This window comes from Montipora capricornis, chromosome 6 (genome assembly GCF_036669925.1).
Source record: "Montipora capricornis isolate CH-2021 chromosome 6, ASM3666992v2, whole genome shotgun sequence".
NCBI lineage: Eukaryota > Metazoa > Cnidaria > Anthozoa > Scleractinia > Acroporidae > Montipora > Montipora capricornis.
Window position 1 is genome coordinate 53,422,684 of NC_090888.1, and position 27,500 is coordinate 53,450,183.

A 27,500-nucleotide genomic window follows, 5' to 3' on the forward strand; every position below is an offset into this window, starting at 1 on the left:
TATCCATTAGCTATATCAGGTTACGTTATTATTTGAAATCGTCTTTAATTACTTCGTAACATGTGTATATATATTCTGTAAAATCGTTAGTTTTCAAAATAAACCTGGTGAAGGCTGCTATTGGCCAGCTGAAATATCGTTAAAAAATACATTTTCGCGTTGTTTTATCCGTGGTACAATAGTCTCCTTGACTTTCATAAATATTTTAAAATCAATTTTGGACTGATCACGATCTTCTTTGATCCAACGCTGTGCAAGACGTATCGTCCACGGGTTTTGCAAAGGTAATAAGCTTCACTGATTTCAGGTAATGTTCTCCTTTTTAACGCATGCCTCGCTGCCTCACTTATTTTGTAAAACTCGCTTAAAAAAACGAAGAAGGCCTGAAACGTTTGCAGTTCCTTGTTGTACTTTATGGAGAAGCGTAATTATTTCCATATAGACTATATTGCTTTCTGGGGTTAGAAACGAGAGCTCCGCTTTTTTGCTTGGCTAAATCTATACAATATATATTATAATAGTTGTAACATCGGTTGTTGAAGGAGGATGTGGTAGTGAATGCCGCTTATGTCAGTTTATGTTGTTATTAATTTGTTTTAGCATGTTCAGGGCAGATCATGGTGCATGTTTTTTTTTCCGAGCTCATATACGCATTTAGTTTTAAAGTGTAAATATAGTACTTAGCGTTACAGTATAAAAGTGTACTTAGTTGAATAGTGCAAATTTCCGGCTTTTATATATTTTATAGTAAATGAATGAAGGGGGTAGTTTCTAAAGAAACTGTGGTGCTGCGTCGGTGGGGAAGTAGTTTACAAAAATATGGTTTTATCAACGGAGTTGATAATGTAAATTGGCCACCGTACAGAGATTCTCTATTTAGAATCTCTGTACGGTGGCCAGTTTACATTATCAACTCCGTTGATAAAACCAAATTTATGTTTTATAGTAGTTAAGCTTAATTGTCTCCAATTAGCTTTACAACTTTCTACGATGGTATTTTAAAATATTATTTTTAACAATACTGGGAGAATTATAAAATTATGTAATTAGCCCGATATAGCATTGCGTGCAAGGAAAACCCAAAACCTCGTTTCCGGTCACGCACACAATTCTCCGTTAATTTATCTGTCGCACAGACGACTGCGGCGAATCCTACTTGGACTGCCTTCAATCTCGTGCCCAGAGCCCTCTTTTCTTTTTGTTAGCACCCGGACTCTGGCCACTTCCAAGGCAGAAAGTCCGCAAATCACGGACTTCCTGCTCGTCTTCGCACGCTCAGAAATTTGAAACAACAGTGGTTGTGAACGGTTACAAAAATAAACGTTCACTACGACTGCGCATAAATCGGAAGTGTCCAGAGTCCGTGTTCTTGGTGCTGACCAAAAAAAAAGCGAAGTCTGGGGACGACACTGGACTGCCTTCCGTGAAAAGTGTCTACGAGGAAAGTCCAAGTCCAAAAACGGAACCGAATGCTATACTTTGTAACAAAGTAATTACTGCAAAATTACAAGGCGAAACAAAATAAAATTATCTGCAATTTTTATCAAAACCAGACAATTTCAAATGTGTGGCTGGAAGGGTTTTTTGTGTTTTAGAAAGATATTAAACATGCATGAAAAAAGTTAGGACATGGAAGAGAGGTCGATGAATTATTAACATTATTAGTTATATTGGAAAGGCCAAAATTAAAGCAAAGTTGCAGATGTCTGTTAAGGACAAAATCCAACTTCGATGACAAATTTTGGGCCCGTTAAGAGTGAAATCTAAAACTTCCAAGCCGAAAATCAGAGCATAGCAAACAAACACAGGTTAGAGACAAGTACAAGGAAAGGTTACGTTTTTCAAACACCCGTAGCTTGCTTTCCTGCATACCTGCTAGTCAATATTGGAATCTTTTGTGTAAAGTGTGGAAGATTACAGACTGCTTTAGAGTTCACAGCGAATTTACCACAACAAACCCAATCGATATATAAACAGCTTTTGTTATTCTTTTCGTTGGAGATGTTTTCAAATTTAATATCCGATAAAGGCAATATCCATGGGGGGATGGATTTAGTTTATTTGTTATTAATAAATCTTTGCCGCTACTTTCTAAAGTGTTCCGCAAACTTGACCTGTTTCGGTAACGGTTTCAGTGAATGGGAGCTTCGTCAAAATTTTATGATTTCAAACTCCACTGGGGGTTTTGACGAGTGGATAGTACTGTTATAACATTAGATTTATTTCGCAGGTTAATTCCGGCTCAGTTTCTGACCCCCCGTGCTGATACTCAGTAACCCATATCGATGTTTTTGCGTCCATACGTATTCAGTATTTAATCCGTCTGTTGTACACGACTGACGTGTGACCGCAAAAGGATGAGGAGATCTACCACAGTCATCGAAAAAACACGAGTGTGTTGCCTTAGTTCGCTCAGAAGTATCTGAGCGATTGGGCTTTACCGGCTCAAGACACGCTTAATTATTTACAACAGAGTTGCAATCAAAGTCAGCATGAAAAAAAACAGTTATGATTAAATAATGTAATGGCTAAAATATCTCTCTCATACTTTTTTGAGCGTTTATCCACAAATAATGAAACTTCCAATATTTTTCCCGTTTAGATAACTGTGATCCGTTGGAGTTCGCCGAATGATCATGTTGTGCTTACAGAGCAAAGATGTTGGAAGGTTTCCTTTGGGTTTCGCTTTGTTTTTCGTCTTATTAACTCGTCTGCGATTCTGCTATGCCAACATCGGGTACGTATGCAGAACCGTAACGATCCTCTTTCAAAAAGCCTATCGCTTTCCAACATCTAACTTGCAAGGTGTCAGAATCTTTCGATGGGAGCTCACACCGAAAGATCATATATTTTTTTCCTTTAGTTGTACTTAACCACGTAAAAGGCCAGATCACAAATCAACATCTTTCAACAAAAATGGCTTTTAAGCTTTGCAAATTGTATTTGGTTTTGGTTAATTAATTACTTGGTATTACCTTCTAATGAACCACACAAAAATCATAACACAAATTTTGTGCAACCTTCGCGCTCCATTGCAATGTGCAGGAGACAAATTTAGCGTTCACTGAGGTTGATCGTAATCTCGTCGTCTGATCTACCTCGACCTCTCCGTCGGACTCTAGAAAATAATACTCCTCCAGCTTTCACCTTTTCTCTCGTCGATCTTTCCATACATGTCACCTTCGTTTTGTCTATGTCTTTTATTGAAGTGTCAACGTTAGGTTTTCTTTCTCTTGCCTCCTTTCACTTTGCTGCGCATAAATTGCCAGTAGGAAAAATTATTTACGGCAAAGTAAGTGAAAAAACAGTTAATTTGCAAAACTATACCACCTTACTTGTTGTTACATGCGCTCTCTGAGGTTTTTTTTTTACGCAGACACCAAGAAGCATGTAACAGGAGTGCAGAACAATTACTAACCTGGATCAATAATGATAACGATGTTTCCTCCAGGCCAAACAAGACAGGTAAGAACGGGACATCCCTCGGCAAAATGAAGCTAATCGGGTATAAATAAAGAACGTTTGAGCCTTGCCGTCGAGAAAACCGGCTGGCACGTTGTCTCAAAAAAATGAAAACACATTCAATCACTCCTTCCAAAATTACTAAAGTCATGTCTAGAACAGGAATCCGATCCACAATAGCAATCAAAATAGCATTGATAAGTCACTAGAGGCATTTTAAACAGACGAAACTATTCACGTAAGACTTGTGAAGCTTCCTGCCCCATGTAATGCTCGGTGGAAGACACAGAGTAGGTTATTTAATAGCTTTTTTTTTCTACTGTCGAAAAAGTGTAAGTACTGGCCTAATTAATCGCGGCCCTAAATCAGCGAAGAAAATAGCCTTTGATTCTAATAAAGCGACTTGAAGCTACACTTGGTTCAAGTTATTATCAGTGCATCTGTTTTGATTGGCTAAAGTAACGTGAAATTGCCACTTTCTTCTGTCTTATTGGATTAAATTTTCTTTTCTTTAAGGTGGGCCAGTAATCATTGTTATCGAGTCTTACATTTTGAGTATCAGCTCTATCAATGAACAAAACATGGTGAGTCGACTAATAGAGAGAAAGTTCATCTTCGGCGGCCAATTTTTTCAAGCTGCTTATTTTTCTCTGCAGGGACGGTAATTTCCGACGGTGACATCAGATTCCAGTTATTGAATATGCAGCACCCGTCTGGGCAGATCTTCCGGCTTATCTGAGCAAAACCCTAGAATTGATACAAAAGAGGGCATTTAACATTATTTTCCTTAGGCTGCCATATGATGTAGCCCTTAGCCGTTCAGGCTTGCTGTCCCTCAGCCAAAGACGGGAAAATCATGCCAAAAGTTAACGGAGAATCTCCGGGATAAAGGTTTTCTATTTCCGTGGCTCTGATCACTTCAAGTATAAAAATCTCTTGTGTATTGAACGAAACAATACAACCCTTAGATCATATTTCCAAAGAGTTAACATAACATGTAGATCCTTTACCGTTTTTCATTGGTTAGCTTGCGAACAATAGTCTTGAACCGGAAGTTAATTATAGTACGGTCTTTTTATCCAGGAATTTTCACTCGACATGTTTTTTAGACAGCGATGGAATGACTCGCGGCTTTGTTATCTGCCAGATCCGGACAAATCAACTGACCAAAGATTGATCTTGAACGCGGCATTGAGGAAAAATATTTGGAAGCCCGACATCTACTTTCGCAACAGTAAGGAGGCGCGTTTTCATCTGGTTCCAACACAGAATATTCTCTTTGGCATACACCCTGATGGTTGCATTCTAATGAGTGCTAGGTGAGGCTTGCGTTCCAGCTTTCGGTAAGCGATTTTCTATAACCGGTTTAACTGTATTCTGCTTCCGGGATGCGCTTCACTTCCGGTATAAGAACCAGTACCAATTACAAATTACGCTGAACAAAAAAAAAAACGAAAGGCGTTTTTTTTTATCACAAACCAAGTTTTTCTATCGCAAGTGTCCCTGTGATCAAAAAATCTCTTTATTTCTTCAGAGTTTGTCTGGCAAAAATTTGAGCTTTGATTTTTATTCAAAGGCCGTTTACTTTGAGTGAAAGTTTTGAACTTCACGGAATCACGGTCCGTCATTACTCACGTTCAAAACTGACCCATTGGACCTCAGAGGGTTGGGTCTAAGGAAAAGTGACGTCAAAGGCTCACAAGCTTAAAATTTCATTGTGTAAATGCAGCTTATTACATGTATATATGCAAAACACGAGTTCAAAAGTCTAAATGCCCAAAACTCCAAAACTCCCGTGATGCATATTAATTCTGCGGCGTACACACTCATTGCATTCGTAAACTGGTGAGCCTTTGACATCATTTTCTCCTCGATCCAGCTCTCTCAGGATCTTCAAGTTAGTAATGGCGGACCATTAAATAGGAAAATTCCAGTTAAAATAAACGGGTTGTCTTTTTTCAATCAAGGCTTAAAACTTTGGTCGTTTACTGTTTAGTTAACATAGTTTTGAAATCCAAAGAAAAATTGATTTTTTGGTCACAGGGACACTTTAATAACATAAGTCACCGATGGACCCTTCGCAGGTGAGTGATCACATGGTACAAAAACCGCACTGGAATGCAATTTGCGCACTGGGGCATCTAAAACAAAGCAAGTTAATCTAGTTTTCTTTGTTTTAGATGTCCCAGTGGGCAATTTGCGTCTCAGTATGGCGGTTTTTGTACCATGTGATCACTCACCCGCAAAGGGCCCATTGGTACACAAACTGACCCCACACCTTAGAGGATGAAATGCGAAGTGCTTCACAGACTGGAATCCATTGTTTGTGAAGACTGTGATCGATCAGTTTTACAATGAGCAAACAAGACCTTTTGGAGTCGGAGTTCAAGGAACAAGACGACACCAACGACATAAAAGACGATCTCAACCCGGCCCAAAGGACACACACAGTATTTTCTACTCTCTTTGGTCCCCCTGCAAAGATAATTGACGTTTTCAGAGGAAGAATCAGAGGGGTAACTGAAAGCTATTGTTTGGGGTTTAAAGTCACGTACAGTTCCCAAATGAATGGTCTGCTTCAGTTGGACTTATGTCATGTGATTTAAACATAAATCAAGTGTCAAAATGGACATCTAGATGCATGCATGATGAAATCGAAAGCTTATACTTATAACTCCCTTTTTTCTTATTGATAATGCAGAATCACCACGGTGCTCTCGTGTCAAATGAATTTTCGTCAATTTCCTATGGATCAACAGACATGTCATTTCAACCTTGGCAGCTGTAAGTCACTGCGCTGGAGTAATCAAACAACATTGTCCTATTCCCCTGAGCTGTTAAGTAATCTCAAGCTCAGCACTGAGAAATTCTTTTCTCCAGCTGCTGTAAAGGAACCACACAGGGATGGCGCAGTGGTGAGAGCACTCGTCTCCCACCAATGTAACCCAGGTTTAGGGTTGAGTTTGTTGGTTCTCTTCTCTGCACCGAGAGATTTTCTCCGGGTACTCCGGTTTTCCTCACTCCTCAAAAACCAACATTTGACTTGATTTGCGTTGATTTTTAATATCGGTTGACAGTGTCCCCAATTAGTGCTCCAGCTCTAGAACAACTAGACACTTAACTAAAGTTCCTTTCCTTTCCTTTTCCTATTTTCTTAAAGATTCTTTGTTATCAATAGACCTTTTTGTTTTCCCATTCCAGGCCACGTGACGTTCTTAAGGGAATTTCCCTTTGTTATATAATTATGCACGTGCATAAGACGACAGTTGGAAGAAACTGTTCCTCCGAGTATTATCACGTGGTCTGAAATGGGAAAAGAAAGCGTACAAGTTAAAAAAGGTCTATTGCAGAAGTTAAACTGCGAGAGCCTCCCATTCGTCTTCAATAACGCATACTCAGTAACTGTTCAGTACAAGAATGAATTTGATTTTTCTGTGGAATCATTCAATGCTTTTCTGTTTTTCCTCTTTCTAGATTCTCAAACAGAAGATAACGTGATTGTTAAGTGGAGAACCTTGAATAGAGGGTTGATCGTGCCGGAAAATTTAGAGATTCCACAGTATGACATGGGTAAAGTCATCGTGAAAAATCGCAGTAGAAGATATAACACAGGTCCGTTGAATCGTGAAGACTTTGTTCGTATTACACCTAACGAATACACCCCCTCCGTAAACCTGAGAGTCAGATGTTACAATTGGTAACAGAAGAATCTCACCCGCTTCAACAAGGTATCATTGGATATTAACTTCCTTCACAAACATGCGATTCTGTATGGTTATGCCGGATTATGTAAACTCATACTTCATTTTCGTCACACTGGAAAAATCACGTATTTCGTTATTACCGAGTTTAAACCTTCCCATATTTTATGTCGCCCTCTCATGGGCTCCTAGAGATCTCATCGTTTACACCGTACAGTCCGTCTGAAAGACAGGCCAAAGTTAATCTGATCACTTTGTCTTTTTTTAATTCATCATTGCAGGTGTCTTTTCTGAGCCAGAAGCAACATTCGTCTTCAAAAGGCGTCTCATGTTTTATGTGTATGGATTTTATCTTCCCGTAACTCTTGTCGTCCTTCTCAGCTGGATCTCGTTCTGGATCGATCCCGACTCTACCCCCGCACGAGTCTCTCTTGGAGTCATCACTATCCTAGCCATGGGCAACTTCCTTCACGGAGGTGGTGGGGCTCCAAATGTATCTTATGCCACTGCTCTTGACGTGTACATGATCACGTGTTTCGTTTTCGTTTTCGCCTGCTTGTTGGAGTACGCCGCTGTGCATTGCGCACTCAACAATTCACAGAAAGCAGATATAAATGAGGTTAATGTCTTTCTACGGGATTAGCACCTGAAAAAGAAACTTAATAGAGAGGTTAAGCATGACGTTCACCCCAAACGGGAAACGTCGGAGTGGAATTAGGGTTTTGTCAAAAATGTAAAAACCCCGCTTGATATTAGCTCATTCCTGTCCTGTTAGCTCCAGATATCAAGCAACTTCTCGAAGGAACGAGACAAGTTAAAATGAGAGAATTTTCACGCTTTTATGATAAGCAGGAGCCTGCCCGTTTCCCGTTTCCCGTTTGCCGTTGGCCGTAAACGTCATGCCTAACCTCCCTAATACTACGAAAACCACTGATCTGTGGAATGGCCCCAAATTATCGAGTCACTGCCCCGCCCATCATTACCCACGGGCTTAAGGTGTACAAAACAACCGCAACAATGGAAAAACACGTTTTCAAAATTTATCTCTGTTTTCTTAGGCAATCGCAAAAAACACTTCCCACAAAGAAACCACCCTTTTCCGATAATGTCTAGTATAATATTCATTGTTAAGTATTCACGGAAAGCTTTTCCACGATTATAGAGCCTTCCACATGCGCTACGGTTCTGCCGTTACTTCTTAAGAATTTGAACTATTTACAAGCGAAAGTGGGTGGTGCAGAGACACGCAAACTCCCATCCATTCCACAAATAAGTGGTTTTCGTAGTATAAGCTTTGTCTTAGCCTGACGGCAGTAAATACTTATTCAGGGTCAGCGCGCAATGAGCCCTGGGGAGAGACTACAAAAGGGGGTTGGGACCAGGAGCTCAAAAAGTGGAGCCTCTATCTCCCATACAATGGGTTTTACAACAGTTGGCGTACTGAATCTCCCAAGGGAGGCATTCTATAATTAAATATAGATTTATTTACAGAAAGCCTCCATTGGGAGATTTGGTACGTCCACTGTTGTAAAAGCCAGTCTTCCTTGGAAGATTCAGCATGCCCTCACCGGAAAACGCCAATCAAAACAGAGCTATCTCATCGTCAGAGGAAACACGATACTTTTCGCTTGGAAAAAACTGTTCCTGAGAACAAATTTACTCAGGAAAGGATTGACTCAAGGAATTATTGGAGAGGTGAGCTCCTTTTTAAAATGACGACTCGATCGCTGACGAGAGTTGCCTTCTAAAACATCGCTTTCCCAATGTGAACTGTCCTAAAAGTACGCGGAACACAAAGCAAAAAATTGACTTCTTTTTGTGGGAGTGCACTTTATAACTGCACTACTACACACTATGTCACCGGGTTGTAAGAGTGAGTGAGTGAGTGAGTGAGTGAGTGAGTAAGTGTAAGTCCGTGGAGACAATAGGCCCGCAGCGCATGCATAACTCACGAACATAAACAGGTCTTCTGGAAACGGGCTTGAGTTTTAACAAAATGAGCTCAAGAATTAGTGAAGCTGATAAATAATGATAATAAATAATGATGATAATAATAATAATTTCCAAAACGATGGAATTACTTGGTGATAAATAACCTCGTCTAGGAGAGTGAATTTTTAACTTTACAGAAACAATGTTCAACCTCAAGAGTTGGGCTATTGTGATCTTTGTGTTGAATTCGCATATTTGTTGTCAATCTTTAAAACACTTTTTAAAAAAAGCCAAACTAACACAAAAAAACCCCGGTGTCTTGCCATCATTTTGACACAGATGTATCCTTTGTTTCGCGAGTAAACATGCATGGTAACTTGATCAAGCCGCCCACTGAATTCGATGTCACTTTCGATTTTGCGATTTACTTGTGCAGCCAAAACTACAATAGCAAAAATCTCCCAAAATGTTTTTTGCTGATGGTAACTTTTTATATCCTTGGTTCAAAATTTAAGTTGTTTTCATGTTGCCATTTTTGTTGCTGATGGCAAAACATTTTATTCTCGATCAAGCACAAGTATCAGTAGCTTATGCTAGTGAAAGCGAACGTCACATACATAAGCATCAAAATTAACCACTGCATCCGCCATTTTGTTCAAATGCTCAGGGGCGGGGATTCTGGAAAGAGTGCTTTAATAGGAAATTTGTATGATGACGCCATTTGACTACAAGTACCAGAATCCTTTAGGTTTTGCTTGTCTCATGCTACTTAGAGCTATTGTTGTTCTTACCCCACTGGGAATACAAAATTTGAATAAGAAAAGAAAAATAAACTGAATTCTGGTAGTTGTAGTCAAATGACACCATGGTGAAAGTTGCCTATTGGTCAGACGAAGCAAATTTCCCTGTGCTTATGCTGCGTTTCGTTTTCAGAAGACCCAAGCGGACGCAAGAATAAGCGCATGCTCATGGAAAAGAAAAATTTTGACCCCTGTGCTTATGCTTGCGTCAACCCCGTTTTCACGGTGAAAAAAGCGCTCTTATGTACGTGCTTGTGCTTGCATCGCCCAGTGTAAACAAGGTTTTAGTTCTATCCAGTGTAAGGCAGTATTGGCTACCAGTTTTTCATCAGTGACTTGCTCTTTTAAATTTCAGCAATGCAGCTTGGTCAAATTTTCTGAACCAATGAAATCTCAAGCCACCATGGAGGGCAAGGAGAATGAGAGTGTCTCAACAACGAAGAACAACAACGAAGAAAGGTCCAAGTTGAGACAAAAGTCGTTAGCCCAAGAGGCCAAATTGCGTTACATCTGGTTTAACTCTACCTCATTGGAGCGTTACTCTCGAGTGGCATTCCCTTTATGCTTTGTGATATTCAATGTGGCTTATTGGCTGACGTATCTGGGACCAAGCGTCGAGAATCACGGAATTTGGTGACGGCTGATGACTCCGCCAGTAGAGAAGTTAACATTCAGTTTGTAAATTATTCTTGCAGAACTTTCCTGGTCTTTTCTGTGGTAAATATACTCCCAAAATAGCAATCTTTGCTGCGAAGCCGGACGACGGGGTCGGTAGATGAGGACCGCCGCGTGCCCGACGTGAACCCTTTTGTATTGCTTTTGTATATGTTTGTTCTTAGAGAACCTCGGAACACTTACCATTTCAGATATATATATTTCGTGTTCGGGGACTTTAAAAAAACGTCATGGTATTACTTGAAATGAAATCAAGACTGAATCCGAGCTCTCAGTTAATGAAGATTATTTTAATACTGGAAAATACACCACTCAAAACATTCATACGAAACTACTTCCGGGACGCGAGTGGCGTATTTTCCAGATCCTCACAGGCACGTGATCCCGCCTTTGCATGGTTGTTTGTGCAAACAGTCAGTGAAAAACGGCGAGCGATCGATAGATATTAGTGAAGTTCTCTGAAGGTGACGTAAAATCCTTCTGTGAGAAACAAGAAAATGCTACTAACGAAGAGTAAAACTTCATACAACTTAAAATAATTCAAGGAGTTCCTTGCAAGTGAAGACGAAATGCGAAAATTGAAGAAATCCCTGCCGCCGAGCTGCAAGAATTTGCGGTGAAGGTCGTGGTCAGACAGACGTAGGCTCATCAAAAAAACATTTCTTGCCTTTTCGTGTACTTCTAAACGCCCCGGAATTGATCCAAACTTTCCACTAAAGTTTTTTTTTCCTTTTTGGCTTTATTCAAAGAGAAATTTTGCTTTCCAGCGAAAAAAAAATTAGTTTAGCAACGCTTAACGCAATCATTTACCATATAAGGTCAAACTAAGGTTGAGCAAAGTTGAGCTGATACCGAGATTGAGTGAACCAATCAGAGCACGCGAAATGCATTTTCCGAGGTTGAGAATTTTATAATTAACAATTATTCTTTGAAATCGAGGTAAATATTCTGCCACTTTTCACCGAGATTGAAAAGAATAATTGTTTTAGTATATACTCACGAAGTGATCTCAACAACAATTGCAGAAAAAACCATCCAAAGTCGATTTGATTGGCATCTCAATTCATGCGTGGAAAACGTGTAAGCCGCACAAAGCATGCGCAAGTGTTCACAGAAGCTTCAAACATGGCAAATCTAAATAACCTTCGTTAAAATCCTCGTCACAAACAGCGAAATGGTCATTTACCACCGTTTAAATCAGCAATCTAAATCGAAAGTCTCCTTGTTCAAACATTTTCACCGTTCGATCAAAGCTTTTGAGGTTCATTTGAAATGGAAATTGAAAGTACAGTTGGTAAAGGATCCACATGCATGAAATGGTGGCTCTAATTGAGGTGAGCGTTAGTTTGTTGTAAAATGACCCGTCTTGTTTCCTTTCAACCATGTGGAACTTTCTTAAACATTTTTTTAATTCCTCGATTTCACTAAGAAATTCGTTTTGGTGGGCGACCAGCCCTACAAGAGAGAATTACTCCGAGTGAAACAAATTGTTGGCTTGAAGATTGTTTAATTTTCAGCAATAATTATCTGGAAAAACGAAGTCAAACACTGGTTGGTAAAAGTATGAACTCTTCTCTTACCTTTGAAAACTTTCAGGCCAAATTTTGTGGCCTTTGTCTTCTGTAGCCACAGCATGATCTTGTATTCTCAATATTTCCGATTCATAAATGCTGGCGAGTTTACGCCGGCCATTTTGTTTTGTTTGGATCAAGCATTATTCACTCCGTAGGGAGTGAATAATGCTCAATTACTCCGAGATAGCGAACCAATCAGATTGCTTGAAACACCAAGATCACTCAGCGAGTATATACTAACAAAGGATATCCGGAGTTTGAGTAGCCAATCAGCGCACGCGTTCAACGCTATCCACTGTTTTAGTATACGCTAACAAAAAACATCGTTCTCCGGCTTAGCCCATCTTGAGTACGGCCCAGAGACCGTTTACGCCCGCTTTACACCAGCATAAAACTCTGGCATGGCACTCCGAAATCTCGGCGCCGTAACTATGTTTTCAGTCGGGCACGGAACGATAAATTGTTCGTGTGTAAACAGAAGGCACCCATACCAGAAATTGTAGTGGTGCCGACCACATCTCTAGACGTGTGCTCGGCAGTCCAAATACATTGGTACGGTACCAATTTTCGTCTGTTTGTAAAGGGGGTTCGTCAAGACGCCGGGCAGATATTCTCCCCAAATAAGAATCTCCAAGCCGGTGAATAACATTACAAGCACTTCACTTTGACCATACTCATTTTTATTAAAGATCGTAAAACTAATAAAAACACATAAACTCATCAAAATAGGTGTGCACAGTACTAATTTTCTCATATTTCGAGAAACTCTTATACTTTTAAAATGGATATATACATTTCCCCGCTTCAGAGCTTTGATACTCGAGTTCTATTTACAAGGTTGTTAAAATTATTCTACCAATTCTGTTACAACTACAATGCCCGTAATGTTCTGTACCATAAGGTCGTCTTGTTTTCTGGCCAGGCAATCAATATTCCACGTTTGATCTATCAGGATCAAATTTAACATCCTGGTCTTTTTCAAGATGTCTCGAAATTCACAAGATTAACAATATTTATCCTGAGAGCTGGCAACACAGTAAATTCAGTAGAGCTTTGATAAACAAGTGCTTTGAATAAGGACAAACTACTCGAAAAAGGCGACTTGTTAATTACAGCGTCTGTGTCTCAGTATGTAAGCCAGCTCTAAAGCTTTGAAGTCATGACCGAAAACTGACGCATCAACGAGAGTGGGTTATTGTTGCTTGGCACTTCGGATTTTCTGAAACTTTGTATACATTTTTAAAAAAAGACCTTCTTATCTTTCAGCTCGTGCTTTCCTTAGGAAGCCCCGAGTACTTGTTTTACGTAAGAGCGATTTTCAAATGAATATTGATGAAATTATTAAAGCCAATCAAAGGATACAAACGATCGTATAAACGGAAAATAGCATGCACCAGGTGCAGGAAAACCCAACTTAAAGTTTTCCTTCCGACTGGTTGAGAATTACCGTCAATCATCCAGGGAAATCATAATTATTAATATTCAAGTGAAACACGCTTGAATATCATTAACGTCAGAGTCTTACCAGTTAGATAATAAAAATCTTGAAAAAACATCCTTCTTTTTTTCAAAATCGTGTCCAGGTAACTCAACATGTTCAAAAGGGGCCGCCTGATTAAGCTAATCCTGGATTACGGGAAACTTAAATTGCAGTCCATTTTCTGATTTCGTTTCCACGAGACTTTTACCCTTTCAAAATGTCAGTACTACGCTTTTGCTTTCCTTCAGCATAAAATTACAAGTTTAAGGCTTTTTTGACTCATTTCTAACACCAGTATTTTTGCGTGACGAGTAAAACCTAAGAGCCAGTTGTAATCTTTGCAACTTACGTTCCTCAAAAAGAAGGAGGCAAACTAAAAATCTACTTCATGATCAAATATAAATTTCCGCTTTACCCAAAGGGCACTTAGAGGTTAAAACATTTTTTATAAAATTGACTTTCTATTTCACTTGTGCCGAGTGATATTAGTGATATACGACTATTAATAACGTATTTTTAAGCGGTAATTTTCCGCACGTACAAGATAATCTTGTGAGATAAAATCATGATATTTCAAGGCCGCATTCTCAAGCTAAAGGCAAAACCATAAATGTAGCTTTGAAACCGTTTCTGGATGCTCCGAGGGCGCGAAGTTGTTGTCAAGGACGAGTCAAATCGCCATTCATTTGCAACATCTGATCCTGTTGCCATCTCGACGTCCTCACTTTCTCCTCTGGTGATTCTTTGTTAAACATTTTGAGTTTGTCCCTAAAGTGAAGATTCTCGGGTTTCTTAGAAACAAATTGACCTTCTGATTTCTCCTCGTCTGTAAGCGACATCCTGGCCAAGCGGCCGCGGGCGTTCTCTGGTCCGTTCAAGTCCTCGTTATTCAGCCGCGAAGGTGTCGGAGCGTACGGGGGTTGGGCACGGGACCCTGGTCCATCCAGAACATTCTCTTGCGATCCGTACCTCACCGGGGCAGGGCCTTGTTGGTTCATCTCAAAAGCAGCTGGGTAAGACACAGGACGGGGTTTCCTTGGTAACGTAACGTAGCTTGGGTAAGCCGATGATGACGTGATTGGAGGCTGACGGAGCGGAACTCCCGAACTTGAATAAGCCGTGGGATATTCGGGAGGTCCTTGGGGTGTAACAGTGACGCGGGATGTGTATCCCAAACTGCGGGATCTGTCATTGTTGAGGGCAGAAAACCGGTCGAAGCTCTGTTGCGACTTCACGGGAGGAGGGGGTGGGAAGTTGTCGTCGTCTAACAGCTCCTCAGGGGGAGGGGGAGGAGGAGGCGGCGGTGGCAAGTCATCATCATCATCATCAGGAACTTGTGATCTTCCGGAATCCGGAACAGCATCTTTAGGTGCTCGTGTGTTTACGTACTTGATGCTGGGAGCCGGAGTGATTCGTGCACTATAACCAGATGAAGTTCCTACGACATAAGAAGAAGTAGGATCGCTTATCTCTGTCGCAACATTGGAAAAGGATACTTGCTTCTTTGGTTTGGACAAGGTTGGATTCTTAAGAGCTGAAATGGGTTCCGAACGTCGTCGATTGAGCTCTTCATCGATTAGTTTTCGCCTTCGCTCGTAATCGGCGGTCGCACGACTCTTCAGTTCATTGACATGATCCTCCGTGGAAGGTTTGCGCGTTCTTCCTTCTTGCAGCTGCTGTTCTTCAACTTGATGCTTCCGTAACTGCTCTTCCTTCTCCTTGACAATCCTCTGCTCCTCTAATTGCTTCCTCCGTTCAAGATCTCGCTTGAGCTCCGCGTTGCGTTGTTCTTCCGCCAAAAGTCGTTCCTGTTCCTGCTTCTGTTTCTCTGATTCCCGTCTCAATCGTTCTTCCTGGTCGCGGCGTTGTTGAATCTCTTCTCGCTTTTTATTGCGTTCTTCCACCTCCTGCATCTTTTTCTCAAGCCTAATTTTCTCCTGTTCAATTCTCTGTTGGTCTCTCTTTTCCCGCTGCTGTCTCAGCCATTCTTCTTGCTCCTTCTCGCGCTGTTCCTGTAAACGCCGCTGATTTTCTCGCTGTTGTTCGCGATCCATTTCGAACTGCTGAACCCTCCGCTGTTGTCTCTCACTAGTAACAGAAAATAAAAAATGAAGAAAATTATTCGTACGAGATCATTAGGCCTCTTAATTCCAGATGAGGTTTCTACATAAAAGAACGTTGCCGCAGCAATGAGTGTTTGGTGGGAAGTTAGCACAAACAGAAGCAGCTACCTTGATTTAGCAAGGGCTCATTAGCTAAAGAGAGGTTTATCGAGTAGACAATAATGTTCAGCAAAATCGTCGCTTTTTTACCTCTTTAGTTTCTCCTCCTCTTCATCTCTCTGTTGCCGTCGTCTCTCGGCTTCTTTCCTCTCTCTTTCTCGACGCATTGTCTCATCCAACAGCAAGTCAATTTTGCGCCCTCTCTCCATTCTTTCTTCCTTATCTGGTGAGTGGTACTTCACTCGTGTTACCGACACCAGTCCACCGGCAGTCCGTTCCTAGAGCAAAAACATGAAATGGTATTATGTCTTGGCCGCGGGTTATTTTTTCGTAATGAAAACCAAACCTTGAATATTACGTGGGTTGTGGTTTTGTTTAAAACACAAGGCTACCAAAAGGCGCTGTTACCCTGTGAACTTTTTCCTGCAACTTGTCTCGCAACGTCATTGCGAGACAAGTTGCAAAAACGTTGCGAAACCAGTTGCAGAAACCGTTGGGGAAAGTAGAATTGCGTTCTACTTTCCGCAACGGTTGCAAAGAATTTTTTAAGCATTGCGCAGTGTTAACATCTGTCCTGCAACTTGTGTCGCAACGATTTGCTTCACCAGCCAATGAAAATGTTCCTTTAACCTCATGTGATCATCGAAACGAGACCAGTTGCTTAAAACAATTACTACTCTAGCTCATACGTACAACATTCTGACAAGTCACTGAGATGATAAAAAATCTAATATGGCACAAAGAGCTCTTCGTATTTAACTTTTGGCGACTTTCAGAGGACAACGTCTCCAAACTCGAAAAAAACTGGCCAATTTTTTTCAAATTTCAATCCATTTCCATCCCCTCCATCCTTGGCTGCAAACAACAAAGAATAGCTTCAGTGAACTTCACTGGCCATTGGCAACAAAACTACAGTATTATTTTTTGGTATTCATTGATGTAAAGACGTATTTTAGTGTTTTGAATTTTAATTAAAATAGCGTGACACTGCCCCTTTAAGATATAGAACGGCAACTGAACGTCAGCGAGAAAGCTAACAAAACAACAGACTTTAGTGAGCAAAACCAAAGCTCTGCACGTGCACTTTCAACTTCGGTACATTTCTTTCCCGTTCTCTGCCAATCTGCAACGTGAAAGGACCCGGGGCCCGATTCTCGAAAGTCCCAAAACTTTACGGGCCATTTTCGGGTGTCACAATTCCCTTTGTATCTCAAGAACGGAGAGGATTTAATTCGTCAGACTTCACAGATGTTTCTTTTAGTTAGCTTGAAAACATGTTAAAAGATCGCCTTTCCAAAACAAGCCGTTGGCAGTTTCACAAATGGCTTTTCGGGCCCGAAAAGTTTTCGGGACTTTCGAGAAACGGGCCCTAGATCTCAAGTTCTATGGAAGACGCGAGCACACAACGGTGAATGTTGTATTTTCTTTCTTAGTTTCAACAACGCTCCTCCCAATTCAGTTCCTCGATAGTTCCGATAGTTTGTGGAAGTTGAACGAAATGGAAAAATCATATAACACTTTGAGAAACATAAGCTAGCAACATTAAATGACGTATTCGCGTTTTCTCTTCTCTCCCTCAATCAACAGAAGAGCTCTAGGGTCGAGATTGGCACGTTTCTTGAAAGCCCTGGTAACTTTCCGGGAACGAAAAGCTTAAAAACGGCTTCAAAATCCGTTCGATTTTGTCGACTCACTCACTTTCAATTGACAGCGATGTTGAAGCCTCTAGCATGTTTTCAAGAAAACCAAAAGCAAGATTTGGAGCGTGAAAATTGAATGCTTGATACCTCTCCCCTCGAAAACTACAGGGGGGATTGTGCATGTGACACCTGAAAAGTTCCTTCGAGAAAACAAATCGATTCTAAATCATTTGTTGGTTCTTCAGTCTTCGCCGTGAACTCCGGTTTTCCCCTGGCTTCCAAAATCAACCCACGTTTCCATGTGACTTGATTTCATTAGATTTCAGTATAGCGTCTCCACTTACTACCCCAGCGCTAATACAGTTGACACTTACATGTAAAGTGCCCCTGTGATAAAAATCACTTCCTTTCTTTCCTTCAGATTTTGAAAGTGTGTTTGCTTCACACCTGACTATCGAAAGTTTGAGCTTTGATTTTTATTCAAAGGTCGTTTACCTTGAGTGTATGGTTTGGATTTCACGTTCCGCTATCACTCACGTTCAAAACTGACCGATTACACCTCAGAAGGGTTGGGTCCCGGGAAAAGTGACGTCAATGGCTCACTAGCTTAAAATTTCAGCATGTGAACGCAACTTATTATATATATTTATGCAAAACGCGAGTTTATAGTCTGAAAGTCAAGAACTCCTGTGCTGCTTATTAATCCAGCCGCGTACACACGCAGTGCATTCTTAAACTAGTGAGCCTATGACGTCACTTTCTCCTCGATCCAGCTCTCTCAAGATCTTAAAGTTAGTAATGGCGGACCATTAAACAGGAAAATTCCAGTTAAAATAAACAGGTGTCTTTTTAAAATCAAGGCTTTGGTGGTTTGGTGCTCAGTTAACATAGTTTTGAAATCCAAGGAGAAATAAGTTTTGACTTTTTGGTCACAAGGGCACTTTAAATGAAGTTCGTTAGGGTTATCATTACCATTACTGAAGGTTTAGTGACGAAAAACTAAAATATGCAGTCTTCGTCAAAGGAGTCTCAGACCACGCACCGACCAGTTTCTAAAGGCGACTTTTCTCAACAGTTTTGACCAGTGCAGTGGTTTTAGACATCCAATTCTTAACTTACCTCTTCAAAACCAGACGCCTCTTTCCTCTTTCTTTCTTCCTCGAGACGCTTCTGAAATTCACGCTCGACTTCATCAGCAGACAACGACTCGATCAAGTCCAGATACTCTTTACTACCTTTGTGTCCAGATCTCAGCCGCGCTTGTTCCATGTTTCGCAGCTGTACCTGTTCCTCCTCCAGCTGTTTCAAGTGATTCTCTCGCTCCTTTTGTTCGTTCAATTCCTCTCTTTGCATCTGATTCATAATTCGCTCCTCTTCAATACGTTCGCGTTCTTCACGCTCGCGTTCCGCGCGTTCGCGCTCCAATTCTTGACGTTCTCTGTCGCGACGCTCTCGTTCCACGCGTGTACGCTCTTCCATTCTAGGATCTCGTTCCTGTTTGCTCGGGCCTCTAACCTCCTCTTGATCTCTCTTCTGTTTCTCCAGATGAAACCTCCAAGCCTCTTGCTCTCGCCGTTCTCTCTCTTCACGTTCTCTTCGCTCCAAAGCGCTTTCTCTTTCCACTGCCGATTTTACTTCGTTTTGCTGCCAGCGGGAAAATTCCTCTCTTTCGTTCGGTTTCCAATTGTCTTTACTGTTCGGTTCGCTCTCCCCAGGTCGCACGGTTTGCGCACCGCCAGTGCCAGCCTGTGACTGAGTAACCATGATGTATCGGCCGAAGCGAGAATCGCGACTGTCTATGCGAATAGGACTGGTAGGCGGTTCATCTGGGGACTTATCCTGTGAACACCAAAAACCAACGAATGAGCTTACAGCATACGATGCGCGCGCGTAGCTTCAGAAGAAGCGTGTCCAACTAATCAGTTAGAACGAGATGTTTGAATAAGAATGCACTGGGTCCAATGTCACTCTGACCACCAAGTCGATTTGTATTGAATGAACCGCATTTCAGTGTTCGACACTTTCTTACTAATTTTCCCTTTGGGAAACCACTTTTGTTTTTCTGGTTTCCCATGGTTTTTTTCGGTTGTCCACCTTCTAAAGACCTGTCGCCCAGTAAAACTCAAAGGAGGCTTGTAAAAATGTCCATTTTCGGTAAAATGTGTGTAAATTGGGTTTGACGAAGTCTCCTTTTGCTAGTTTCCGCTCGTCCGAAAGCGGATAGACTACAAAAGCACTTGAGAGGCAAAATAATAAGCTAATCACAACAGCATAACTTCGATGTGTCAAGGTACTCCGAAATTAAGCTCGGCTTATCTGGGTTTTAACAGACTTAACTATTAGAGGGTAATGTGAAGTGCTCGCGTTAATTTGCAGAAGCAAGGTTCAGTTTCATGCATTCTACCGCAACAGAGAATAAAAATATCAGCCGCTGCCCCGAGGACCTCCTTACAAAAAGGTTCTTTAATATTAAAGCTATACTGTAGAACTTTTCACGAACCGAGAGACGCAAGGGCCATAGTGCCCTTGAATGATAAAACGAAAGCTATTTGCGAGAAGCAGCGCGTAAAAAAGACATTTTTCAAGTCTTAAGCACTCACTGAGCAATACCACCCTGTCAGCATAAATCTGACATGCAGAAACTCCAAATACGTACACGATTTACCCGCCATGCTTGTGTTTTCTCAGGAATTTTAAGAACTGTGGCATTATTTTGGAAAAATATATCACACAGAACAGCTGTTTAAATACTGACCTCCCTTGGGGACTCTCTCTTGGGAGATAAAGAGATAGGTGACACGGACGCAGCGTAATATTTATTCCGTTTCTGGGGTGCCACTTCCGGTTCTTCGACTTTTACAGTGAGCTGTAACCTCTGGTTATCTTTCTCGGATTCATCAAAGCGAACGCGGTGGGGAGGATGAACAGCTTCAACATGAACGGCCTGAGCCGTGACACGTGGCACAGAAGGCTTTTGACGACGTTGTTGCTCCCCAATCATCTTGAGCGCGTTCTCGCCACGCCTCCGTTCCATTTCTTTCCGACGGCTTTCTTCGTCAAAGCGACGTTGTTCCTCTTGTCTTCGTTCCTCCTCTCGTCGGCGTTCTTCGTCCAATCGTCGCTGCTCCTCGGCCAGTCGTCTCTCTTCGCGAGCACGAGCTTCTTCGATCCGCCGTTGTTCTTCAGCATAAAGACGTTGCTCCTCTACCCTCCGTTCTTCTTCACGCCGGCGCTCGTCTTCTAGTCTTTTCTGCTCTTCGGCCAGCCTTCGTTCTTCCTCCAACCTTCGCTGTTCTTCGGCACGCCTCTGCTGTTCCTCGAGCCGCCTCTCCTCTTCTTGTCTCCTTTCTTCTTCACGCAGCCTCTGTTCTTCAACCTGTCTACGCTCCTCCTCAAGCCTTCTTTCTTCTTCCTCTCGGTAGCGCCTGTCGCGCTCCACACGAATTCGCTCGTCTTCTAAACGCCGTTGTTCCTCGGCATGACGCCTCTGCTCGTCAAGTCTTCTTCTTTCCTCATCAGCATCCCTCCTTCGTCTGTCTTCATCTATCTGCCACTGATCTCGATAGCGCGGTCTCCCTCCATCTTCCTCATCCCACCTACTGAGCGATTGATTCCGATCCCCTTGTAGCCAACGCCCAGGAGGACGCTGCATCTCTTGTTCCGAGATTGTAGGCGATGCTTGAACGAGGTCTTCATTATCCAATACTACGCGATTTTGTTGTGAATCTGAAAGACACAAGATTGACATAAGCAGACTTAAACATACGAAAAAATCTCGAGATAATAGTCTTAACCGCACTGTGAAATACCGTTCATTTTACCTGGAAAACTATAACTTCACACGGGCTTTTTACGGGGGAAAAAGAGGCATGGGTCCAAGGAAAGAAGGTAGACAGTGTCAAAAAAAGTGTTTCAAGATAAACAGCTAGTTTCAATCCAGCTATCCTCAAAATGTTTTCTTTCAGGGAAGTTTAAAAATCTCCACACCACAACCTATGATTTGCTGTTATGCAAAGAGGCCAGCTTACGCTTTTCACGAGTGGCACAAATGGCGTTGTTTAAAATGGTGAAAAAACTGAAGAAAAACGATGGTGAGAATCGAGAGTCACCGCCGAAAATCAAATATCTTCTATTAAAAAATACTAACAGTGATCCAAGCATAACATACAAGGAAGGATTACGTTTTCACACTCTAATCGGTTAAGTCTGTCCAAGCGTAACATTGCCTGTGAACGCTGACGTATTTCCGGCGGTCGTAATTGAGAGAAACGACCGCTGGAGATACGTCTGCGTTTGCAGGTTAAGCATGGTATCACAAGCTTGGCCGTGGGTGAAATTACTGTTGACATACCTCTCGTTATAATTTGTGATGGCTGATTCAGCAGAGTAGCCAGACCGTGATAAATGGCCCCTTGTTTCGCTATCCGCAATGTAACATTGGCTCCTGATTTTACCATCAGCTCTGCGGCTCTGCAATGATCACACCAAGACGATTAAAAAAACCCGATAGGGGACGCGTCAGAACACGTAACAAGGGGGGGGGGGGGGGGAGAGGGGAAAATTAAATCCACGACCTCCGGATTAGATTCGACTAAGTTACAAAGCGGTGGGTATTTGGCATTGAACATATGCAAGTATAATAAAGATAGCACTTACACGCTAATAACTAAACAATAATAACTGCCAATAACAATGGGTGTTTTTCGTAACACTTCTAAACACATGCCACCTTTTGGCTCGTGCTTTCGAATGAAGTCAATTTACTTTCAATTTATACGAAATTAAATCATCCTTGTCATTGCTATTCGAGGCGCGGTGGCCTCATGGTTAGTGTGCTCGACTCCGGAGCGAATGGTCCGGGTTCGAGTCCTGGCCGGGGACATTGTGTGGTGTTCTTGGGCAAGACGCTTTTCTCCCATGGTGCCTCTCTCCACCCAGGTGTGTAAATGGGTACCAGCGAAATGCTGGGGGTAACCCTGCAATGGACTGGAATCCCATCCAGGCGGGAGTACTTTTCTTGAGTTGCCTTTCTTGAACTGAAAACGTGCTCCTAGTCGCTTCATGCCATGGAAACCGGGATAAGCTCCGGCCTGATGGGCCATTTGGCTCGTATGCAGACTTTACCTACTGTCATTGCTATTCAAGATTGCCTTTCTTGAACTGAAAACGTGCTCATCCGATCGCAATAAGTCGGAGCTACTCACCGTTCCTGAGGAACGCCTACCAAACTTTCACCGTTGACAGCAAGGAGCTGATCACCAGCTTGCAAACGTCCATCCTAATAAAGGAAACGTAAGAGTTCAAGATCATCGTATCTTACAACTGTAAGCATTTCCTTAACTACTCTATATCATTCAAACTGTTGAAAAGTCTACCTTAAACTAGTTAGTTAGAGCTCAAGTTAATCTCGGATACAACAACATTGAGAAGAGTTTCCCTTGAACTAAAACGTCAACATTGTAGATAGGGGATTTACTTGACGGTATCTGGAATATTTAACTCCGAATACAAAAGAAACCATAATTTTTAAGATTCTTGAATCACCGAAGGTAAGAGCGTTACTTCAATAGTACCGTAAAGTTCGTTCACAAATTTTTGTCTCTCGTTTATATAGTATCGTGTCCACAATCTCCCCGCGGGTTTACCGCGTATTCATACAACACCCAGCGGCTTCCAATTGCTTGATGGTCTACCTACATTTAATTGGTGTAACATTATGCTGGTAGCGCAGAGGGAGTGGGTTCTAATCCCGTTCCTGATTTTTGAGGCTCTCATTCCTACTCAATTGACATCCGTAACTGAGATGAAACAAGTATTTTAATGTTTCTTTCTGCATTAAATGGATTTCACATGTATCTGTCTTTCATTTGCTGGTTTCAGAGCCCCTAATCTCGAATGATGCCGTTGCAAAATTGCAAAACACCATCATTCATGAGGGTGGCAGTTCAAAAAATCGCGGTATTAAGGTCATACGAAGACCTCTATATATCTCAAGTAGCTTTCCTTTTCTCAAGCATCTCAGCTGGCCGGAATCTCCTCGAATCTGATTGGCAAATAGCACACTCTTAACGGGTCCAACTTTTTGCTATATGGACAACATTTCCGATAATGACAACTTCGTACGGAAAATGTTAACTCTGACGAAAATAGATTCAGACGAGAGGGTACACAGTGAAAGTGAATTTTACCACCCAGAGGAAGAAACAGGGAGATCTGAATGGCTCTTACAATTACTCGGCTACTGCCCTAGTGCAAACATTCTAACGTATCTATCACAAAATGCTGTATAACTAGAGCCCAAGTTTGAAATACACACCACGGCAGCCGGTCCATCTTTCACGACCTGTTTGATGTAAATTCCAAGCTTGTCTTGTCCAACTCCCTAAGTAACATTTAAGTACACAAAAAAGCTTAAATAATAGAGTAAGTAATTTTAACGAGGAAATCAATAACACCCTTTTCCTGTGACGTGCAACAAGCAAAAAGATGGAACGCAAGACACTGACTCTTACAGAGGCACCAATATTCACTCTTTCATGTTGGATATAAAGACAAAAGAGCTGTATCTTGAAGCCAAAAAGAACTTACCTTTGCAGCTACAATGCTAAGGCCCATGCCTCCTTGGCCTTTAAAGAAAGAAACGTCCATTATTTCAGGGGCCTGTGGGAAAATGAAAGAACATTAGACTGAATCCCTCAGGATACAAATCACATAATCGATTGGGACATCATCAGCTTCACCATCAGCCACTTTTGCATATTTAATATTGACTGCATTGACCCAAGAAATCTTAGTAAGTTCAAAACCTCTTTTACGAAATAACGGATTGCACGCAAATGAGGTAAAATGTACTTGACTCGGTTTGAAGAAGACATGGACTAGACTATTGTACATGTAGTTAGTAGGGGTTTTCAATTAAAGGAAGTTTAAAATTCCTCACCTGGGGAGACCTCGGGGTAACATCACCTACAAAACACAAAACGACGTTTAATCTAAAAGTACTCTGCTCATAATGTTGATCAACCACTACTTTTTCCAAGTGATGTATAATTATAATAAGATGCATTCTCAAATGTGAAGACCATTTCAAAGTGTGCCACGAAGTCTCCATGTTAACTACCCATTTACAACAAACAAGATGGTTGGCAATTGCAGAAGGGTGTGACTTAGGAGCTGAAGAGGGGGGAAAAGGACACTTCGTTGAACTTGTTAAAATCAGATTGCACCTCAACCTCCACAGTACTGGTACAAATAAACAACAGCCAATAGCCTTGACAAAACACAGCGAGACTCGTAAAAATATCCCACAATACTACACACTAAATCGTCCAATAAGAGATATGCATTTCACGATTCTCAAGATACGCTTTGGTGGCAAATGTAAACTGCATACAAGTTGCTACCTGTTACTGCCTCTTTGTTGTGCTTCATGTGGTACACAGTCCACATGCCAGAGGAGGCTGGCTGGATGGACAGTCGACAAAGACCTGTGAATCAAAAGCAGATAGTTTAACAGAAAACACCAGGCAGACATCACTTTATTTCCAAATAGTTGGAAGAAATTAGCCTACAGAACAGTTTCTATCAGTTCAATGAATAGAGGGTATACAGAATTGCATCAGGGCCTTACCAATGCCTTCCAGGGGCTTTAGAAACTCTCTCAAACCAGCAGGAACTCCACGAATCACTTCACTGGAGTACCTGTCCTCAGGTATCAGAAATTGGAGCTGAAGATGAGGGTCCTCTTCTAGAATCACCTCTTGACCCTGGTTACGAAGAAGCTCATCTGCTGTGTTTTCAGCAACAGCCACAACGCTGTCAATCAGATCCCTGCAGAAAAAAGAATACAACCTCAGTCCTTGATCCTGACTTTTCCAGTGCTTCCACTACATTATACGTAATTCATCATCCACAGAGGTAACCAACTCACACTTGCCATATTTGCATTTAGCTTGTGTCACTGGAGAGACTTTCAAAACCTTTTTTCAAAAATACAACATTAACAATAATTTACTTTTTGTCCAGCAATGAAGAAATCATGGCCCACCTTGGAATGTCAAGTTCATCAGGTGCAGGGCGGTAATTTTCTAGCAGTGCACGAAGCTGCATTGAGTTCAGCTTGTAACAAACAGATGATATGTTGTTGATATCACTGTGAGAATTCTTGGGTGACTGCAGCAAGAGAGCAGCCTGGTAGGGCAAGAAAGAACACAATATATTTGTAAGTGAAATTAATGTAAATTGTAAGTGATGTGAAACCTCTTTAAATCTCAATACAGAATGAATTACCATGTTTCAAAATATCCATTATTCAACTGGCAAGTTTTGAATCACACCCAATAAGGAAACAAAGTAGCTATTTTTCTTAGACAACTACATGCATGTTACACATTCATTTCTCAAGTCTGGTAAAATCAGATTATGGATTTACAAAATCATTAAAAATTCATGAGAGAAACAGCCAGTAAAAGCTTAGAATTTCAACATTTTGTTGGATTCCTCCTTCTCTACTACACAATCATTTTTCAGAAGCCCAATACATCACTCGTATCATATATATAATTATATGTACATCACTTCCTCACCTGCACTACACGACACAGATGGCAGTCAGCTGCCAGTTCAAGACCCTGTTTCTGGGCCCAAGACTCCACCTGTCCCAGTCTTCTTCTCAGCCGGTATCCCCAGTCCCTTGTGCAGAGACCCAACTGAGGTTGAAGAACCAGTTTGTTGAATATCCACATGTTTATATAGTGAAATAACTGAGAGAACACTTGAATGGTTAGAGCAGCATTGACTCTACAGCGGCGTAATAATGACATGGCAGAAGACAAAGTATAAAGGATGTCTGATATGGTGGGCTTGCCATGACGTCTTCGACCACCTTGGAGAAAAATAAAAAGCACACCCAGTGAGTTAGTGTTAAAAGTTATGATAGTACAATGGGGAGCACATTGATTGAAAAAATCAGTGCACTTGCTTACCATTTACCAAAGCCATGATGAATTCCCAAGGTTGATAATAGAGAAGCATTAAAAGTATTTATTACTATTATTGATGTTTACTGTATTAATATTATTTATTATTAAGGATCCAAGAATGGTTGGGGTTTGGCTTAAGGAACTCTTCCCAGAGGAAAATGCAGAAACAATTTTGTGACTTGCTTTCACCCATTACTAGCTGCATACATCTTGCTTTTCATTCAGGGCTCAAAATTATAAAAAAAAATCTAGTCACAATTTTGCAACAAGACATGAAACTACAGTCGTGAAGTGTATTACTGTGGATCGTCACACTGTATTGTATTGCAAGTGGTTAAAAAAAAACAAAATGGGAGCCTGCAATAATGTGCGTAAAGAAACCGCTCAAAAACTGCGAATGGTCACGGGAATAGTGTTAGTGCACACAACATCGCAGCTAATTACGCCACAATTTTGCCCCATATCTTAAGATCAAAACAAAATTCACCTGGAGAAAACTTTTTTTCATTTCTTCATTGTAGCAAAAGTAGCAGCAATGTGGAAACTGCTAACTTTAATTGTTTTGTATGAGCAAAAGTGGAAAATTTGCAACTTTTCTAGATATCTTAGTCGCAAAGGAAAAAAATTCAGTCATAAATGTGTACTGGCCACATTTTTAGCCTTGTCATTATAATAATTTATGGTAAGTCATTGGCTAAATTTGATTGGCTGTATTTGAGACTAATCAAAGTTACCACTTTGATTTTACCTCAAAGGAAAACTACTCTATATTCCTGATGTAACTTAAGCTCGCTACTCTTGTCGTTGCCGAATTTCATCAGGAATCACAATGGACCTCTAAATTACTTTTGCCGTAATTCAATGTAGTTTACCTTGAAAAAGTAGGTTTCATCCATATGAAAAGTCGAACTGAACCAAGATGGCCTATTTCACACTTGTTCTTCATAACTCATGTCAATATTCTAGCACAATGCTCAAGACACTAAATAAACTTACCAAGCCAACTGTCTCCTCCTATCGGTCTTCCAGTAGG

The 27,500-nt window shown here is 41.3% G+C and overlaps 3 protein-coding genes across 3 annotated transcripts in view; 2 read left to right on the forward strand and 1 right to left on the reverse strand.

Moving 5' to 3' along the window:
* LOC138052481 (DNA mismatch repair protein Msh2-like) overlaps positions 1-27,500 on the forward strand; it is a 229,291-nt gene that overhangs the window by 110,256 nt on the left and 91,535 nt on the right. The gene's annotated exons all lie outside the window — the stretch shown is intronic.
* LOC138050632 (glycine receptor subunit alphaZ1-like) lies at positions 1,709-10,818 on the forward strand. Its single transcript, XM_068896940.1, has 9 exons — positions 1,709-1,808; positions 2,603-2,737; positions 3,377-3,465; positions 3,979-4,046; positions 4,546-4,781; positions 6,164-6,246; positions 6,937-7,074; positions 7,445-7,782; positions 10,251-10,818. Exons 2-9 carry the CDS (start codon positions 2,631-2,633, stop codon positions 10,530-10,532), a joined length of 1,341 nt encoding a protein of 446 aa, XP_068753041.1. The 5' UTR covers positions 1,709-1,808; positions 2,603-2,630; the 3' UTR covers positions 10,533-10,818.
* Positions 12,803-27,500, reverse strand: part of LOC138052472 (afadin-like) — a 27,611-nt gene continuing 12,913 nt past the window's right edge. The window contains exons 6-19 of the mRNA XM_068898979.1: positions 27,464-27,500; positions 26,072-26,370; positions 25,534-25,676; positions 25,117-25,316; positions 24,890-24,973; positions 24,427-24,452; positions 24,075-24,146; positions 23,803-23,868; positions 22,691-22,764; positions 21,838-21,956; positions 20,242-21,212; positions 18,606-19,325; positions 15,937-16,124; positions 12,803-15,712 (exon numbers count right to left, since the gene is read on the reverse strand). The exon at positions 27,464-27,500 is cut by the window's right edge and continues 303 nt beyond it. Coding sequence (XP_068755080.1) covers positions 14,284-15,712; positions 15,937-16,124; positions 18,606-19,325; positions 20,242-21,212; positions 21,838-21,956; positions 22,691-22,764; positions 23,803-23,868; positions 24,075-24,146; positions 24,427-24,452; positions 24,890-24,973; positions 25,117-25,316; positions 25,534-25,676; positions 26,072-26,370; positions 27,464-27,500 — 4,428 coding nt within the window. The 3' untranslated portion in view covers positions 12,803-14,283. The remainder of the gene's footprint in view (positions 15,713-15,936; positions 16,125-18,605; positions 19,326-20,241; positions 21,213-21,837; positions 21,957-22,690; positions 22,765-23,802; positions 23,869-24,074; positions 24,147-24,426; positions 24,453-24,889; positions 24,974-25,116; positions 25,317-25,533; positions 25,677-26,071; positions 26,371-27,463) is intronic.